Source organism: Salmo trutta, unplaced genomic scaffold, assembly GCF_901001165.1.
Source record: "Salmo trutta unplaced genomic scaffold, fSalTru1.1, whole genome shotgun sequence".
NCBI lineage: Eukaryota > Metazoa > Chordata > Actinopteri > Salmoniformes > Salmonidae > Salmo > Salmo trutta.
This window is the reverse complement of record NW_021822812.1, coordinates 67,082-87,209: the sequence shown is the minus strand read 5'-3', so window position 1 is coordinate 87,209 and position 20,128 is coordinate 67,082. Positions and strand designations below refer to the sequence as shown.

At 46.5% G+C, this 20,128-nt stretch overlaps 1 protein-coding gene across 2 annotated transcripts in view; it reads right to left on the bottom strand.

The window, feature by feature from the left end:
* The window catches only part of LOC115184997 (1-phosphatidylinositol 4,5-bisphosphate phosphodiesterase beta-3), a gene marked incomplete at its 5' end in the record, with an annotated part of 42,049 nt that overhangs the window by 12,966 nt on the left and 8,955 nt on the right, over positions 1–20,128 (bottom strand). For both annotated transcript variants that reach the window (XM_029745590.1, XM_029745591.1), the window contains 11 exon segments: positions 594–755; positions 852–1,006; positions 4,700–4,909; positions 5,066–5,162; positions 10,786–10,859; positions 10,975–11,076; positions 15,053–15,209; positions 15,963–16,047; positions 16,266–16,348; positions 16,721–16,878; positions 19,118–19,264. In XM_029745590.1, the coding sequence (XP_029601450.1) occupies positions 594–755; positions 852–1,006; positions 4,700–4,909; positions 5,066–5,162; positions 10,786–10,859; positions 10,975–11,076; positions 15,053–15,209; positions 15,963–16,047; positions 16,266–16,348; positions 16,721–16,878; positions 19,118–19,264 (1,430 nt within the window).

Here is a 20,128-nt window from a genome sequence, read left to right as displayed (position 1 = left end):
TGGAGAGGAGGAGAGGACCACCTAGAGAGGAGGGGAGGACCACCTAGAGAGGACCACCTGGAGAGGACCACCTAGAGAGGACCACCTAGAGAGGAGGGGAGGACCACCTAGAGAGGAGGGGAGGACCACCTTGAGAGGAGAGGACCACCTAGAGAGGAGGAGAGGACCACCTAGAGAGGACCACCTAGAGAGGAGGGGAGGACCACCTAGAGAGAAGGAGAGGACCACCTAGAGAGGAGGAGAGGACCACCTAGAGAGGAGGGGAGGACCACCTAGAGAGGAGGAGAGGACCACCTAGAGAGGACCACCTAGAGAGGAGGGGAGGACCACCTAGAGAGGAGGAGAGGACCACCTGAGAGGAGGAGAGGACCACCTAGAGAGGACCACCTAGAGAGGAGGAGAGAAATGATTTGTTGTTTTATCACAATGCAGGGCTAACAAATGAGCCCTATTGAAATGAATGGAAGTAGTGAAAGTAGATGGATATTCCCAGCATTATGGGCAATGTTACGTTGTGTGTTTGTGTTTCTGCGAGTGTGTGTTCGGTTCGTGAGTTTGCACTCATGCGTGTGTTGAGGCTGTGTTAACGTTACCTTGTTGAAGACAAATGTCTCGTCATCCCAGACAGGGTCCAGGCTGTTCCCATTGGACGTCCTAGTGCGATACTTCCTCTTTGTGTCGGCAGGAAGTCCAAACATGTCCACTTCCACGTACACGCCCACTTTCTTATCGGTCAGGAACTGACCCGAGATCACCTGGAGATGGAGAGAAGGAGATGGTCACACACACACACACACACACACACACACACACACACACACACACACACACACAAACTCCTACCCACTCACCCTGATCTTGACGGTGTTGGCTACGATGCCGTCCACAATGTTCTCAGTGAAGGGGTCAAAGTGTTTGTCTGTCCGTCTCATGAACTCTGGTTTCAGCAGGTAACCACTGTGGCCATTATACTCAAATACTCCCATGTTCAACTGCATGGGCAGGTCTAAGAGAGAGGGGGGAGGGAGGAGAGAGGGGAGAGGGAGGGGGGAGGGAGGAGAGGAGAGAGGGGGGAGGGAGGAGAGAGGGAGGAGAGGAGAGAGGGGGGAGGGAGGAGAGAGGGAGGAGAGAGGGGGGACGGGAGAGGGGGGGAGAGAGGGGGAGGGAGGAGAGAGGGGGGAGGGGAGAGGGGGGAGAGAGGGGGGAGGGGAGAGGGAGGGGGGAGGGAGGAGAGAGGGGGGAGGGAGGAGAGAGGGGGAGGGAGGAAGGAGAGAGGGGGAGAGAGAGAGGGGGAGGGAGGAGAGAGGGGGGAGGGGAGAGGAAGGTGGGAGGGAGGGGGAGGAGAGAGGGGGGAGGGAGGAGAGAGGGGGAGGGGAGAGGGAGGGGGGAGGGAGGGGGAGGGGGAGGGAGGAGAGAGGGGGGAGGGAGGAGAGAGGGGGAGGGGAGAGGGAGGTGGGAGGGAGGGGGAGGGGGAGGGAGGAGAGAGGGGGGAGGGAGGAGAGAGGGGGAGGGGAGAGGGAGGTGGGAGGGGGAGGGGGAGGGAGGAGAGAGGGGGGAGGGAGGAGAGAGGGGGAGGGGAGAGGGAGGGGGGAGGGAGGGGGAGGGGGAGGGAGGAGAGAGGGGGGAGGGAGGAGAGAGGGGGAGGGGAGAGGGAGGTGGGAGGGAGGGGGAGGGGGAGGGAGGAGAGAGGGGGGAGGGAGGAGAGAGGGGGAGGGGGAGGGAGGAGAGAGGGGGGAGGGAGGAGAGAGGGGGAGGGGAGAGGGAGATTGTCAGTCATAGAAATAAGTGAAGCAAGGGGCCAGAGGACTGAACAGAATGAGAGAAAGAAAGCGAGCGAGCGAGAGAGCGATGAGAGATATGCGTCAACAGCAACCGTTGGGAAATCCTCTGCATTATCATTAATAGCAGACTCGTACATTTCCTCAGCGAAAACAATGTACTGAGCAAATATCAAATTGCCTTTTTACCAAATTTCCGTACGACAGAGACATAGTGGAGTGGTAACGTGCGTGCAAGCAGTTGCTCCCGACGCCACTTGGGTTCACTGCAGCATCCACTGAGAGGCTCTTGCTGCCAAGGGAATGCCTGACAGCTTGAAAGACGTTTTGGACACTACAGTGAAAATGGTTAACTTTGTTAAAGCAAGGCCCCTGAACTCTCGTGTATTTTATACACTATGTAATGATATGGGCAGCGACCATGTGACACTTTTACAACATACAGAAGTGTGCTGGTTATCAAGGGGCAAAGTATTGACACGTTTTTTTTTAATTGAGAGACAAGCTTAAAGTTCTCTTTACTGACTATAATTTTCACTTGTCTGACTGCTTGCATGATGACGAGTTTCTCACACGACTGGCCTATCTGGGTGATGTTTTTTCTCGCCTGAATGATCTGAATCTAGGATTACAGGGACTCTCCGCAACTCTATTCAATGTGCGGGACAAAATTAAGGCTATGATTAAGAAGTTGGAGCTCTTCTCTGTCTGCATTAACAAGGACAACACACAGGTCTTTCCATCATTGTATGATTTTTTGTGTGCAAATGAACTCAAGCTTACGGACAATGTCAAATGTGATATAGCGAAGCACCTGAGTGAGTTGGGTGCACAATTACGCAGGTACTTTCCCGAAACGGACGACACAAACAACTGGATTCGTTATCCTTTCATGCCTCCAGTCCACTTACTGATATCTGAACAAGAGAGCCTCATTAAATTGCAACAAGCGGTTCTGTGAAAATGGAATTTAATCAGAAGCCACTGCCAGATTTCTGGATTGGGCTGCGCTCAGAGTACCCTGCCTTGGCAAATCGTGCTGTTAAGACACTGATGCCCTTTGCAACCACGTACCGATGTGAGAGTGGATTCTCGGCCCTCACTAGCATGAAAACTAAATACAGTCACAGACTGTGTGGAAAATGATTTAAGACTGAGACTCTCTCCAATACAACCCAACATTACAGAGTTATGAGCATCCTTTCAAGCACACCCTTCTCATTAACCTGTGGTGAGTTATTCACAACTTTTGATGAACAAATAAAGTTTTATATGTAAGATGGTTAAATAAAGAGCTAAATGATTGATTATTATTATATTATTATTAGTGCTCTGGTCCTATAAGAGCTCTTTGTCACTTCCCACGAGCCGGGTTGTGACAAAAACTCACACTCATTCTTATGTTTAATAAATGTATCGTATAGTGTGTGTGTGGAAGGCTTACAATGATGGCAAAAAACATTTGAGAGTGTGCTGACCCTGGTGCTAGAGGGGGTACGTAGCTAGGGTTGAATGTTTGAAGGGGTACGGGACTATAAAAAGTTTGGGAACCACTGCCCTAGAGCACACAAAAAACTATACATACCTTGGCCTAAAGATCAGCGCCACAGGTAACTTCCACAAAGCTGTGAACAATCTGAGAGACAAGGCAAGAAGGGCCTTATATGCCATCAAAAGGAACATAAAATTCAACATACCAATTAGGATCTGGCTAAAAACACTTGAATCAGTTATAGAACCCATTGCCCTTTATGGTTGTGAGGTCTGGGGTCCGCTCACCAACCAAGAATTCACAAAATGGGACAAACACCAAATTGAGACTCTGCATGCGGAATTCTGCTAAAATATCCTCAGTGCACAACGTGAAACACAAAATAATGCATGCAGAGCAGAATTAGGCCGATACCCGCTAATTATCAAAATCTAGAAAAGAGCCGTTAAATTTTACAACCACCTAAAAGGAAGTGATTCCCAAACCTTCCATAACAAAGCCAAAACCTACAGAGAGATGAACCTGGAGAAGAGTCAACTAAGCAAGCTGGTCCTGGGGCTCTGTTCACAAACACAAACACACCCCACAGAGTCCCAGGACAGTAACACAATTAAACCCAACCAAATCATGAGAAAATTACTTGACACATTGGAAAGAATTTACAAAAAAACTGAGCAAACTAGAATGCTATTTGGCCCTAAACAGAGAGTACACAGTGGCAGAATACCTGACCACTGTGACTGATCCAAACTTAAGGAAAGTTTTGACTATGTACAGACTCAGTGAGCATAGCCTTGCTATTGAGAAAGGCCACCGTAGGCAGATCTGGCTCTCAAGAGAAGACAGGCTATGTGCACACTGCCCTCACAATGAGGTGGAAACTGAGCTGCACTTCCTAACCTCCTGCCAAATGTATGACCATATAGAGACACATACTTCCCTCAGATTACACAGACCCACAAAGAATTTGAAAATAATTCAAATTTTGATAAACTCCCATATCTACTGGGTGAAATACCACAGTGTTACATCACAGCAGCAAGATTTCTGACCTGTTGCCACAAGAAAAGGTCAACCAGTGAAGAACAAACACCATTTTAAATACAGCCCATATTTATGTTTATTTATTTTCTCTTTTGTACTTGAACTATTTGCACATCATTACAACACTGTATATAGGCATACGACATTTGAAATGTCTTTATTATTTTGAAACTTCTGTGAGTGTAATGTTTACTGTTCATTTTTATTGTTTATTTCTCTTTTGTATATTATCTACCTCACTTGCTTAGGCAATGTTAACACAATGTTTCCCATGCCAATAAAGCCCCTTGAATTGAAATTAGAGAGCGCGAGAGATGGAGGTGGAGAGAGGGGAAGAATGAGGGGAGGAAACGAGGGAGAAGGAGATGAAAAGAAGGAGACTTACCAAGAGTCTGGAAGTTTAGAGCCACCATCTGACAGCCAACGTTCCAGAAGAGTTGAGGCATGTAGTTGGAACTGTCTACCCTGGTGCCCTTAGGATAGATACGACTCAGCTGCTTCTTATTGTACTCAACAAACTCGATGGGGGCACTCTTCAGGGTGTCCATCCCCTTGGTCTCAACGAACGACGACATCTCAAAATACTTATTCCTCTCTGAGAGTGTGAGAGAGAGAGAATATATTAACATCAGCTAAAATATATCAGTGTGTGGATTGGCTGACCATGAACTACGAGTGAGTCATGCTCTACATGAGAGGGGAGGTTAGGTCTCCCACACTCACACACACCTCGCACTCAACACACACTCACTGTTTGCGACCTCAAAGCTCTTGAACTTGACAGGTTCTATGTAGTTGACCAGAGTAGACATCTCCTCTGTTGCGTTCACCTCACTACTAGCAGTACCCTGAGAGAGAGAGAGAGAGAGAGAGAGAGAGAGAGAGAGAGAGAGAGAGAGAGAGAGACTTTGACTTGTCTTTCTTTAACCTCTCTAGGGTAGGGGGCAGTATTTGCACGGCCGGATAAAAAACGTACCCGATTTAATCTGGTTATTACTACTGCCCAGAAATTAGAATATGCATATAATGGTTTGATTTGGATAGAAAACACCCTAAAGTTTCTAAAACTGTTTGAATGGTGTCTGTGAGTATAACAGAACTCATATGGCAGGCAAAAACCTGAGAAGATTCCTTACAGGAAGTGCCCTCTCTGACCATTTCTTGGCCTTCTACACTCTCTTTATTGAAAACTGAGGATCTCTGCTGTAACGTGACACTTCCTACGGCTCCCATAGGCTCTCAGAAGGCGGCAGAACGTTGAATGATGACTTTGCAGGCCCAGGCTGAAAAACAGTAGCGCATTTGGATAGTGGTCAATCAGAGAACAATGAGACTGGGGGCACGTGCACGAGCCGACATCATGTTTTTATTTTTTCGTCTTTGAACGAAAACAGGGTTTCCCGGTCGGAATATTATCGCTTTTTTACGAGAAAAATCACATAAAAATTGACTTTAAACAGCGGTTGACATGCTTCGAAGTACGGTAATGGAATATTTAGACATTTTTTGTCACGAAACGCGTCGGGCGCGTAACCCTTCGTCACCCTTCGGATAGTGTCTTGAACGCACAAACAAAACAGAGGATATTTGAACATAACTATGGAGTATTTTGAACCAAACCAACATTTGTTATTGAAGTAGAAGTCCTGGGAGTGCATTCTGACGAAGAACAGCAAAGGTAATCCAATTTTTCTTATAGTAAATCGGAGTTTGGTGAGGGCCAAACTTGGTGGGTGTCAAAATAGCTAGCCCGTGATGGCGAGCTATCTACTCAGAATATTGCAAAATGTGCTTTTGCCGAAAAGCTATTTTAAAATCGGACATAGCGATTGCATAAAGGAGTTCTGTATCTATAATTCTTAAAATAATTATGTTTTTTGTGAACGTTTATCGTGAGTAATTTAGTAAATTCACCGGAAGTTTGCGGTGGGTATGCTAGTTCTGAACGTCACATGCTAATGTAAAAAGCTGGTTTTTGATATAAATATGAACTTGATTGAACAAAACATGCATGTATTGTATAACATAATGTCCTAGGAGTGTCATCTGATGAAGATCATCAAAGGTTAGTGCTGCATTTAGCTGTGGTTTGGGTTTATGTGACATTATATGCTAGCTTGAAAAATGGGTGTCTGATTATTTCTGGCTGGGTACTCTGCTGACATAATCTAATGTTTTGCTTTCGTTGTAAAGCCTTTTTGAAATCGGACAGTGTGGTTAGATTAACGAGAGTCTTGTCTTTAAAATGGTGTAAAATAGTCATATGTTTGAGAAATTGAAGTAATAGCATTTCTAAGGTATTTGAATATCGCGCCACGGGATTCCACTGACTGTTGAGTAGGTGGGACGATTTCGTCCCACATACCCTAGAGAGGTTAATGGCACATCCTCATTTAATTTCATTAAAACCTCACCCCACCCCCCTTTAAAAAACAAATATCCCCTGTGCTGCATACTCACCTTGCCCTGTAGCCCACGATACAACACCACACATCACAATAACCAAAACCTCTATAACCGTATGTCCAACCCATCTTCCCCAGCTATACAGACGCCCCCCCCCAACACACCATATCTCCTGAAACATCTTCCCCAGCTATACAGACGCCCCCCCCCAACACACCATATCTCCTGAAACATCTCCACACTGTTTATCATTTTATACAACTCAAATTCCACCCTAAGACACACAGAGACCATCCCATTAAATAATAGTAAAGGGTCTGTTATCCCTCCACCTTTGACCCTGTTCCTCCTTGATAGCCAAATAGCCAACTTTGCCTGAGCAAACAAGAACATTCAACAAAGCACATTTGGCCTTCTCCTTATTTGAATACCTGTATCCCATTATAAACAACTCAACAGTAAAAACCACCCCCAACCTCTCACACAGATATTCTAACAGAGACATTAATGGCTTTACCCTGGTGCACACAGAAAACACATGATGCACTGTTTCACTCATTACACAGAAAGGACACCCCTGTCCGACTCCCGGTTCAACCCGTACCAACCAGCTGTTAGTGGCCAGGGCTCCATGTAGAACCCTCCACTGGAGGTCCCCTCACCTCTTTGGTACTGGGGGTTTGTAGAGCCCCCTCCATCTAAAACCCACCATACTCTCCGCCCCACATACCCCCTGTCACTGATGTGCCTTCACTCCTGTTAGGCTCTTAATGTTCCTAACCTTAACGCAGACGTTGTAGAGGGCTTTACCTCCCACCACTTCAAACTCCCCCAGGCTCGGAGTGTTAAAATCTAACAAGTCCTCCAGACCCCCTTGGCAGTCCCCAGTCTCTGCCGTCACCTGCAGTGGCGGAAACATTGTTGTCCCCTCCCCCTTTGGCCCCTCAAACACCCCCCTTACCGGCTCAGACAGTGCCTCCTGGACCTCATCGAGGAATCTCTCCAGCAGCCTAAGAGACGTTAGTCCTGTTTGTTGTGCCAGGACTTACAGGGTTTTCCACCCCTCCTCTCCCAGCAGTCTCAGGTCCCCCAGCCTTAGTAAACCCCCTGCCATCAGTTGCCTCTGCAGGTGGCCGACTGGACCGATCTCAAAGGAATGGCTGAGTTGTGGAAGATAGGCTCCTCCCACACCCACAGCCCAGGCTCCACACCCCCTTCTCGTGTGGGCCTTAGCAGCTGCCAGGCCCTCAGCACTGCAGAGTAAAAATCTGAGAGACCTGCTGTACTCAGCCTCTCCAGCTTCATGAGGAACAGCTGCCGGTCCAACCCTAATCCGCCAGCTCTCCTCAGCAGTGCGCATGCTGGTTCCCTCCAGCCAACATCAGTATGGTACAGCAGTCTCTACACCGCCTTTAGTCGGAATGCAGCCACCTTGCTCTCCAGTTCCACCAGTCCCTGTCCTCCGTCGTGTACGGACATATACATCACTGCCGTGATGACCCAACCAGAAATAAATCCTCCAGCTTGTGAACCGACCGGCGCGCGGGGTGGGGGGTCACAGGGAGGATGCCGCCAGGTTGTTGATTATCAGCACCCTCCCTCTATATGACACTTGGGACAGGAGCCACCTCCAACCTGGCCAGTCTTGACACCACTGCCTGTGACAGCCCCTCCCAGTTTGTCCTGACCCACCTCTCGGAGCACAGGTACAACCCCAAAATGTTAAACCCTTCACAACCCCACCGCAAACCCCCTGGAAGCAGAGGAGGGGCCCTATCCCCCCATAACAGAGCTTTGCTCTTGCCCCAGTTTGCCTTAGCTGATGAAGCTCCCTCGTACACCTTCAGACTGGTCTCTAGTGCCTGCATATCCTGACCATCACAGAAACGTCATCTGCATACGTCGACACTGCTATGCCTGTCAACACACCCATGCCTGTCCAGCACACTCCCTGCTGTCTTCTGCGTAGCAGTCCCAAAAAAGGCTTAATGGCTAGTGTATATAACTGCCCCAATAGAGGGCATCCTTGTCTAATCCCCCATCTCACCCAGACTGGCCTACTGAGCCCCCCTCCCACCTTAACCATACATGACGCCCCAGCATACAACAGCTTCACACAGGTCAAAAACCTTTTCCCAAACACAGACATCACATTAAACAGATACTCATGGTCCACTCTATCAAAAGCCTTCTCTTGATCTAAAGAGACCAGTCCAAAGTTCACATTAGAACCTCTCGACAAGTCCAGCATGTCCCTGACTGAGCGTCCCGGTACACAATATGTCTGGTCCTTGTGTAATATAGAGTCCAGATGGGACTTCAGTCTGTTAGCGAGGACCTTGGGCAAATATCTTGTAGTCCGCACAGACCAATGCCTCAGGCCTCCAGTTCTTAAATTCACCCAAGTCCCCTTACTTGGGCAGGAGAGTCAGAACCGCCCGACGACAGCTCATCAGCAACTCTCCTACCCTGACCCATTCACGCACCACGCAAAGGAAGTCCAGTCCAATTATTCCACAGAATTTTTTATTAAACTCCACTGGGAGTCCATCAACCCCCGGTGCACGACCGGGGGACATCTGGGTTACGGCCTCTGCCAGTTCATGGGACAACAGAGGAATGTCAATTTCATCCCTCTGTGCCTGAGAGAGCTTAGGGAGTTCTGCAAACAAAACCTGAGCATACAGAGGATCACACAGTTCTGCCCTATACAACTCAGTATAAAACTCCACAGTCCCAACCACAGAGGTCACTCCCCCAACCACAGAGGTCACCCACCCATCAGACAGCAGTAGACAATCTTTGGCTTCGCCGCTCTGTCTTTCCAAACCAAAGAAGAAGGAGCTGGGAGCGTCCATCTCCTTGTGCATGGAGAACCTAGCTCTTACAAGTTCTCCCTTTGCTTTAACCGGGGTAAAAACTGCACAAGTCCCTATGTAATTCAGCTAAATTAGCCTGGAGGCCTACATTGCCTTGCCCCACCACTGAAACTACACTTGGAGTTCCCCTAATACTCTCCTAGCCTCTGAGGACGGTGCCTGAGGGGATGGCTGATGTTTTACGTGCTCCTAACCAACTGTACTATTTTCTTAGTTTTTTCACATTGTTTGTAACTGATTTTTTTAACTTATTGTGTACATAATGTTGCTGCTACCGTCTCTTATGACCGAAAATAACTTCTGGACATCACCATTTTTCCCCCATATACTAATTAGGATGTGAGATCCTATGGTTGTGAGGTCTGGGGTCCACTGAGGTCTGGGGTCCACAAATCAAGCATTGATACTCCCATACCTGTTAGGTGAAATACCACACCATCATAGCAGCCAGATGTGTGGCCCGTTGCCATGACAAAAGGGCATCCAGTGGAGCACAAACATTATAAATACCACAAATATTTATCTGTTTATTTATCTTCCCCTACTATTCATACTACAACTATTTGCACATTGCTAAAACACAGTACATACAAATAATATAAAAGTTGAAATGTCTATCCTTTTTGAGTGCATACTGTTAATTTATCATTAAAAAACAAAACACATTTTTGTTGATTTCACTTACTTTGGCAATGTAAAAATATGTTTCCCGTGCCAATAAAGCCCCTTGAATTGAAACTGAACTGAGACAGAAAGAGAGAGACAGAAAGAGAGAGAGACAGACAAAGAGACAAAGAGACTGAGACCGAGAGAGACCGAGACAGAGAGAGACAGACCGAGAGACAGACCGAGAGAGAGACCGAGAGAGAGACCGAGAGAGAGACCGAGAGAGAGACCGAGAGAGAGAGAGAGACCGAGAGAGAGACCGAGAGAGAGAGACCGAGAGAGAGAGACCGAGAGAGAGACCGAGACCGAGAGAGAGACCGAGACCGAGAGAGAGACCGAGACAGAGAGAGAGAGACAGAGAGAGAGACAGACCGAGACAGAGAGAGACCGAGACAGACCGAGACAGAGAGAGACCGAGGTCAATAAAAAAGACACATAGAACCATTGCGTGTTCATTTGCTCACTGGGATGACCCAAGTAAATAGAACACTCTTCAGGGAACACTAAGCAGAGGACTCACCTCATCAGAGTTTGGTTTCTTCAGTTCAGCCACTGGTTCCTCTTCCTCCTCCTCATCACTTTCTCCCTCCCCTCCTACCAGAACACATGTAAACATGTTACCTATGTCTGTCCATCCATCCATCCTTCTCTCTCTCTCCATCCCTCTCTCCCACCCCAGCATGTTCGATCATTCAGGAAGTGAACTGACCAATAGATTTGCGAGGATCTCCGTCTTTAACCAGCCTGTCTGCCAGCCTCTCTTCCCCATTGGATAGCAGCTGGCCTCCATCACTGTCACTGAAATGACAGTCTAAACAAACAGAAAATAAATACTTGTCAATACATGTACTGTATACCACTACAGGAAATACATGTACTGTATACCACTACAGGAAATACATGTACTGTATACCACTACAGGAAAAGTCACACGGAACAACATAATACATTTGGAGGTGTGTGTAGGTTTGTTTGTACTATACTCTAAATGCCTGTGTGTGTGTGTGTCCATACTTACAATACGTGTGTGTGTGTGTGTGTGTGTATCTGTATATATACACTGTTAACAGGTGAAGCATGCTCCAGTGTGTACAGTACCAGTCAAAAGTTTGGAAACACCTACTGTCGTGTCTTAAGTGATGACATGCTATTCTATAAAATCCTTTCTCCGTAATTAATATTACCTGATTAAACTAATCATGTAAATGTAATTAACTAGAAAGTCGGGGCACCATGAAAGAATGTTTATAGAGCTGTTATCTTCCGTATAAACTCTTAAAGACCTAGTAATATTTACCATCAATAGCCGTCAATATTTAATCGTCACTTTATTTCAGTCTCATCTGAAAGTGGTAAATTCTTGGTTATCTTCACGAACCCTGGCTAACAAGTTGAATCAGCAATACAACATTTGTTTTTATTATTTATTTACTAAATAAATCACACAGAATTACATATATACACAGAATGTATCATACATTGATTACAAATGATGTCATAAAGGAAAAGGTTCTTAGGGGACGGAACAGATATGACGGCTGGTTACACAAAGAAAGGGGGTGGGGTTTTGAACGAAAGAGCGGGAAGACTGAGGAACAAAAAAAGATTGTGTCTCTCTCTATCTGGCCGTAGGCAGCTATGCTATCGTAAATACAGTATCTTATGCATTCTAAATTGCCGCCCATTTGGAAAAGGAAAATGCAATAAATATTTATTCTGAGCTGCGCTTCGATCGGTTGGTCGTAGATGGGAGGCCGGGTTGTCCTTTGAAGAATGTCTGGTGGTAGAATGGATACTTGGTAGTACCGTCGTCGTGTGGTAGAATAGATACTCTGTTCGTCCTCTCCTAGCCCACGTCTACAGTTGCTGCGCTAACGCAATGGCTAGGAGGTATCACTTCTTTAGTGAATATGAGTTCAAAGTTCATACCAAGTTGCCATACTTTAACCTCATGCTATATTATGGCTGGTATAGTCGATATTAATCCTTCTGGTGTGTAGGTCGTCATATTCACATTGAAATTCGATGCTAATTTCGTTAGGTTCTTGCTGAGGTTGGCTTAGTTCTGTAGGTGGTCTTTTGTCCTTTCAACGTGGGGACTGCCAGTCCTCACGTCCTTGGAACAGGAAGTTACATTTTTGTCAACGGGTTTATATAGTGGTGAAAGAAGGGCGTTTCATAGTTTTACATCCCATGTCTGTTCACATGGGCGGGGCCTCTGAGTGAGCAGAGTGGTGTTCTTATGACTATCCGTTCTCTCATTAAGAAGCTAAAAATTACATTTCATCTTTTCACAAATAGTTTCATGTTTAAACATTTAAATTGCACAACAATTCCATGTGAATCTGATAACTAGAATGTGTAGACTTTCCAAGATACAGTTTATGTCGTCCTGTCATCAGTAATAATGTCTCAGACGCCAACTGATCTGGCATCATATTCATTAAGTACCAAGGCATATTTTCAACTGGTTGGATTACCGAAATATGGTTCCGCTTCCCACCTTTTGATGTCCCCAGAATCTCTATGTTAACAAAGGGCTTTTCAGAGTCAACTCGGTAGAGTAGAGAGAGAGAAACAGGGGGTAAGGTATTTACGGGGGTCATAAACCCCCATCAGGCCAACTCATCATGAGGCCAACTCATCATGAGGCCAACTCATCCAAGTTTTTTTTTTTTTTTTACTATTTTCTACATTGTAGAATAATAGTGAAGACATCAAAACTATGAAATAACACAAATGGAATCATGTAGTAACCAAAAAATAATAATATCAAAATATATTTTATAGAGATTCTTCTCGGTCGAGGACTTAGAGACTGAAAAACAGCTTCTATCTCAAGGCCATCACTAACATTGAGTGGCTGCTGCCAACATACTGACTCAAATCTCTGGCCACTTTAATAATGAAAATTGGATGTAATAAATGTATCACTAGTCACTTTAAATAATGGCACTTTATATAATGTTCACATACCCTACATTACTCATCTCATATGTATATACTGTACTCTATACCATCTACTGCATCTTGCCTATGCCGCTCGGCCATCACTCAACCATATATTTATATGTACATATTCTTATTCCATCCCCTTACATTGTGTGTATAAGGTAGTCGTTGTGAACTTGTTAGATATTACTGCACGGTCGGAACTAGAAGAACAAGCATTTCGCTACACTCGCTTTAACATCTGCTAACCATGTGTATGTGACCAATAAAATGTGATTTGAAGTAGCCACCCTTTGCCTTGATGGCAGCTGTGAACACTCTTGTGTTATTTCATAGTTTTGATGTCTTCACTATTATTCTACAACCTAGAAAATAGTAATGAGTAGGTGTTCTAAAACTTTTGACTGGTAGTGTATATCTATACCGTTAACAGGTGAATTTACCTTTATTTAACCTTTATTTAACTAGGCAAATTCTTATGTACAATGACGGCCTACCGGGGAACAGTGGGTTAACTGCCTTGTTCAGGGGCAGAGCGACAGATTTTTACCTTGTCAGCTCGGGGATTCAATCCCAGCAATCTTTTGGTTACTAGTCCAACGCTCTAACCACTAGAGCTACCTACTCTAACCACTAGGCTACCTGCTCTAACCACTAGGGCTACCCGCTCTAACCACTAGGCTACCCGCTCTAACCACTAGGCAACCTGCTCTAACCACTAGGCTACCCGCTCTAACCACTAGGCTACCCGCTCTAACCACTAGGCTACCCGCTCTAACCACCAGGCTACCCGCTCTAACCACTAGAGCTACCTGCTCTAACCATTAGAGCTACCGGCTCTAACCACTAGAGCTACCTGCTCTAACCACCAGGCAACCCGCTCTAACCACCAGGCTACCCGCTCTAACCACCAGGCTACCCGCTCTAACCACTAGGCTACCCGCTCTAACCACTAGGCTACCCGCTCTAACCACTAGGCTACCCTGCTCTAACCACTAGGCTACCTGCTCTAACCACTAGGCTACCTGCTCTAACCACTAGGCTACCCTGCTCTAATCACTAGGCTACCCGCTCTAACCACTAGGCTACCCGCTCTAACCACTAGGCTACCCGCTCTAACCACTAGGCTACCCGCTCTAACCACCAGGCTACCCGCTCTAACCACCAGGCTACCGTCTCTAACCACCAGGCTACCGTCTCTAACCACTAGGCTACCGTCTCTAACCACTAGGCTACCCGTCTCTAACCACTAGGCTACCCGTCTCTAACCACTAGGCTACCTGCTCTAACCACTAGGCTACCCGCTCTAACCACTAGGCTACCTGCTCTAACCACTAGGCTACCTGCTCTAACCACTAGGCTACCTGCTCTAACCACTAGGCTACCTGCTCTAACCACTAGGTCCCGTGTGGCTCAGTTGGTAGAGCATAGCGTTTGCAACGCCAGGGTAGTGGGTTTGATTCCCACGGGGGACCAGTACGGGAACATTTTTTTTAATGAAATGTATGCATTCACTACTGTAAGTCGCTCTGGATAAGAGCGTCTGCTAAATGACTAAAATGGAAATGCACTAGGCTACCTGCTCTAACCACTAGGCTACCCGCTCTAACCACTAGGCTACCCGCTCTAACCACTAGGCTACCCGCTCTAACCACTAGGCTACCCGCTCTAACCACTAGGCTACCTGCTCTAACCACTAGGCTACCTGCTCTAACCACTAGGCTACCCGCTCTAACCACTAGGCTACCTGCTCTAACCACTAGGCTACCTGCTCTAACCACTAGGCTACCTGCCGCCCCAGCATGCTCCAGTGTGAGTGTGTAGACAGTGAATACCGTTAAGAGGTGAAGCCTGTTCCAGACTGTCCGTCTCTCCGGTCCTCCTCCTCAGACTGCCCCTGGTGGAAGCTCTGTGGTGGTGCTTCTTCTTGTTTTTGATCAAGATCTTACCCAGCAGCTCCTGGGGCGACGGTAAGGGCTGAGCTGGGATCAGCTGTTAGAGAACACATAATACAATACATTAACAGGGCTAGTGTAAGGGCTGAACTGGGATCAGCTGTTAGAGAACACATAATACAATACATTAACAGGGCTAGTGTAAGGGCTGAACTGGGATCAGCTGTTAGAGAACACATAATACAATACATTAACAGGGCTAGTGTAAGGGCTGAACTGGGATCAGCTGTTAGAGAACACATAATACAATACATTAATAGGGCTAGTGTAAGGGCTGAGCTGGGATCAGCTGTTAGAGAACACATAATACAATACATTAACAGGGCTAGTGTAAGGGCTGAGCTGGGATCAGTAGTTTTCCTAATTCACAGGAGGTTGGTGGCACCTTAATTGGGGAGGACGGGCTCGTGGTAACAGCTGGAGTGGAATGGTGTCAAATACATCAAAGGTACGGTTTCCATGGTTTCCATGGTTTCCATGGTGTTTGATGCCGTTCCATTCGCTCCGTTCCAGCCATTATTATGAGCCGTCCTCCCCTCAGCAGCCTCCTAATGTAGCCCCGACCCACGGTTTACCTCCCGCTAAGCCAGGGCCGTGTTTCTCTCTGCTAAATCGGTTGTTTCCTTTCAACTGAATGTCCAAATAATAGCTGGCCTGCTGAGGGGAGTTCCTAACTAATCAGGGACAGAGAATCTGCAGACACTCAGCCTTCCAGGAACTGAGCTTGATACCCCAGACCTCTGACCCCCGACCTCTGACCCCCGACCTCTGACCCCCGACCCAGACTCACCGGGTATTTCTCCAGAGGGTCGATGAGGAGGGCGTCTCCGAAGATACTTCGACAATACTCCGCCATCTTGGCCTGCTGCTTCGCCCTGAGACAGACAGATAACATAATATAACATTTGAAAACTTTTGTGAGTATAATGTTTACTAATGTTTCCCTTGTTAATTTTTTATTTTTTTTGTCTATTTCATTTGCTTTGTTGCATATGTTGCGTATGTTTCAGATAAAGCCAATAAAGCCCACTGAATTGAAGGTTATGTAAATTCTCAGGATTTCCCTTCTCACTACCCAGAATGCTTCACTCACGAGTCAACGTGGTTTTCGAAGGAGAGGATGAGGGGATAGGGAGAGGTCTTGAACGCACTTTCTGCTATCGCTTCAATCACCTCCTTCACACAGAAAGAGAGAGAGAGAGACAGAGAGAGAGAGAGAGAGAGACACACAGAGAGAGAGAGAGACACAGAGAGAGAGACACACAGAGAGAGACACACAGAGAGAGAGACACAGAGAGAGAGACACAGAGAGAGAGAGACACAGAGAGAGAGAGAGAGACACAGAGAGATAGAGAGAGAGAGAGAGAGAGAGAGACAGACAGAGAGAGACAGAGAGAGAGAGAGAGAGAGAGAGAGAGACAGAGAATATATTAGGCAGGTGAACATCATATAGAATGCAGTACAATGATGTGAGGAGCAGCACTATCTAGGAATCATTTCAGACTTATGGTAAACCTTCAAGTTTATGTCTCACACACACACACCTACCTTGAAGGGTATCTCTGTGGTCATGGTGAAGCCGTGTGTGATGTAAGGTTCCTCATCCTGCGGCCGTCCCTTCCAACAGTCCAGCTCTATACAGCGACAGCCAGTCAGTAACACCTGGCGATACATCTCCACTGACGACAGACCTGTCAGCTGACCAACTGGGGGACAGGAGGAGGGGACGCCTTTACACCAATGACACTGTATGTGTGTACAGTATTAACCTGTGAGGTATGTGTTGTGTGTTTAACAGTCTGTGTGTGTGTGTGTTTAACAGTGTGTGTGTTTAACAGTGTGTTGTGTGTTTAACAGTGTGTTGTGTGTGTGTGTTTAAAAGTGTGTGTGTGTTTAACAGTGTGTTGTGTGTTTAACAGTGTGTTGTGTGTTTAACAGTGTGTTGTGTGTTTTAACAGTGTGTGTTTAACAGTGTGTTTAACAGTGTGTTGTGTGTGTTTAACTTCTATGGGCTAGGTGGGACGCTGGACACAGCCAGTGTGTGTTTAACAGTGTGTTGTGTGTTTAACAGTGTGTTGTGTGTTTAACAGTGTGTTGTGTGTTTAACAGTGTGTGTTTAACAGTGTGTTTAACAGTGTGTTGTGTGTTTAACAGTGTGTGTGTGTTTAACAGTGTGTTTAACAGTGTGTTTAACAGTGCGTTGTGTGTTTAACTTCTATGGGCTAGGTGGGACGCTGGACACAGCCAGTGTGTGTTTAACAGTGTGTTGTGTGTTTAACAGTGTGTTGTGTGTGTTTAACTTCTAGGTGGGACGCTGGACACAGCCAGTGTGTGTTTAACAGTGTGTTGTGTGTTTAACAGTGTGTTGTGTGTTTAACGGTGTGTTGTGTGTGTGTGGTTAACTTCTAGGTGGGACGCTGGACACAGCCAGTGAAATATCAGGGCGGAAAATTCAAAAACAACAAAATGTCATAATTCAACTTTCTCAAACATACGACTATTTTACACCATTTTAAAGATAAACTTCTCGTTAATCTAACCACATTGTCCGATTTCAAAAAGGCTTTACAGCGAAAGCAAAACATTAGATTATGTTAGGAGAGTACATAGACAAAAATAATCACACAGCCATTTTCCAAGCAAGGACATGTGTCAATAAAACCAAAAACACAGCTAAATGAAGCACTAACCTTTGACGATCTTCATCAGATGACACTCCTAGGACATTATGTTACACAATACGTATGTTTTGTTCGATAAAGTTCATATTTATATCCAAAAACAGCATTTTACATTGGCGTGTGATATTCAGAAAATGTATTCCCACCAAAACGTCCGGTGAATGTGCACATCATTTTACAAAAATACTCATCATAAACGTTAACAAAATACATAACAATTATTTTAAGAATTATAGATAGACCTCTCCTTTATGCAACCGCTGTGTCAGATTTTATAATAGCTTTACGGAGAAAGCACATTTTTCTAAATTCTGAGTACATAGCTCAGCCATCACGGCGAGCTATTCAGACACCCGCCAAATTCGGGGCAACCTGAACTCAGAATTAGTATTAGAAATATTGTATTACCTTTGCTGATCTTCGTCAGAATGCACTCCCAGGACTGCTACTTCCACAAGAAATGTTGTTTTTGTTCCCAATAATCCATATTTATATCCAAATACCTCCATTTTGTTCGTGCATACAGATCCCTTATCCAAAGGCATAACGCGCGAGCGCGGAACGAGAGACGAAAAGTCAAAATGTTCCATTACCGTACTTAGAAGCATGTCAAACGCTGTTTAAAATCAATCTTTATGGTATTTTTAACATAAAATTGCGATAATATTCCAACCGGACAATAGCAAATTCATTCAAGAAGAAAAAGAAGGTGGGGCGCACTCACGGGACCGAGCGTATCCAATCCCTTTGTTGCCAGGCAGACCACTCAGTAACTGAGCTCCTATACTCTGCCCAGTGACAGGAAAATGCTCAAACCACTTTCTGAAGGCTTTAGACAGCCAATGGAAGCCGTAGGAAGTGCAACGTCACCCCACAGACACTGGAGCTTCGATAGAGAATCAAAAGAAGAACTACAATTCCCAGACTTTTCACTTCCTGCTTGGATTTTTCTCAGGTTTTTGCCTGCCATATGAGTTCTGTTATACTCACAGACACCATTCAAACTTCAGAGTGTTTTCTATCCAAATCTACTAATAATATGCATACTCTAGTTTCTGGGCCAGAGTAGTAACCTGTTTAAATTGGGTACGTTTTTCATCCGGCCGTGAAAATACTGCCCCCTAGCCCAGACAGGTTAACAGTGTGTTTAACAGTGTGATGTGTGTTGTGTGTTTAAAGGTGTGTTGTGTGTGTTTAACGGTGTGTTGTGTGTTTAACGGTGTGTTGTGTGTTTAACAGTGTGTGTGTCTGTGTGTGTGTGTACCTGTGAGGTATGTGTTGTGGGAAGAGTTGATAAAGTAGTGGGACAGGGGCTGGTTCATATCATCTATGATGTCCAGTCTCTCTGGAGGGACGATAGTATTCTCCTCTCCTCCTAGATACCTACTGAACCCCATCAGACTGATCTGATCTGGAGAGACGGAGAAAGATGGAGGGGGGGGGGTCGAGAGAGGGGGGGGAGAGAGAGAGAGGGGGGGGGAGACGGAGAGAGAGAGATGGAGGGGTCGAGGGAGAGAGAGACGGAGAGATGGAGGGGGGGTCGAGGGAGAGAGAGACGGAGAGATGGAGGGGGGTCGAGGGAGAGAGGTGGGGGGGGGGAATCGAGGGAGAGAGAGGGGGGGGTCGAGGGAGAGAGAGAGCGTGAGAGAGAGAAAGAGAGATGGAGGGGTCGAGGGAGAGAGAGACGGAGAGAGAGAGATGGAGGGGGGTCGAGGGAGAGACGGAGGGAGAGAGAGGGAGGGGGGTCGAGGGAGAGAGAGAGAGAGAGAGAGAGAGAGGTGGGAGGGGGGGGTCGAGGGAGAGAGAGAGGGGGGGTCGAGGGAGAGAGAGAGGGGGGGGGTCGAGGGAGAGAGACAGAGAGAGAGAGAGAGAGGTGGGGTCGAGGGAGAGAGGGGGGGGGGTCGAGGGAGAGAGAGAGAGAGAGCGCGTGAGAGAGAGAAAGAGAGAGAGATGGAGGGGTCGAGGGAGAGAAGATCAGACAACTAGAAACTAATACCTTTATTGTCATGTAATGTGGAAATGTGTCTTTGGCTCAAACAGACATCAAACCAGAGGTAATATCAGCAGCACCACATCAACCAGAACATCAAGTCAAATATATCATCATGAACACACCCCATTACTCCCCCTCCCTCCCCTCACCCCTCTCCAGCTGGCTGGTATTACTCCCCCTCCCTCCCCTCACCCCTCTCCAGCTGGCTGGCATTACTCCCCCCTCACCTCTCTCCAGCTGGCTGGCATTGCTCCCCCTTCCCCCCTCACCCCTCACCTCTCT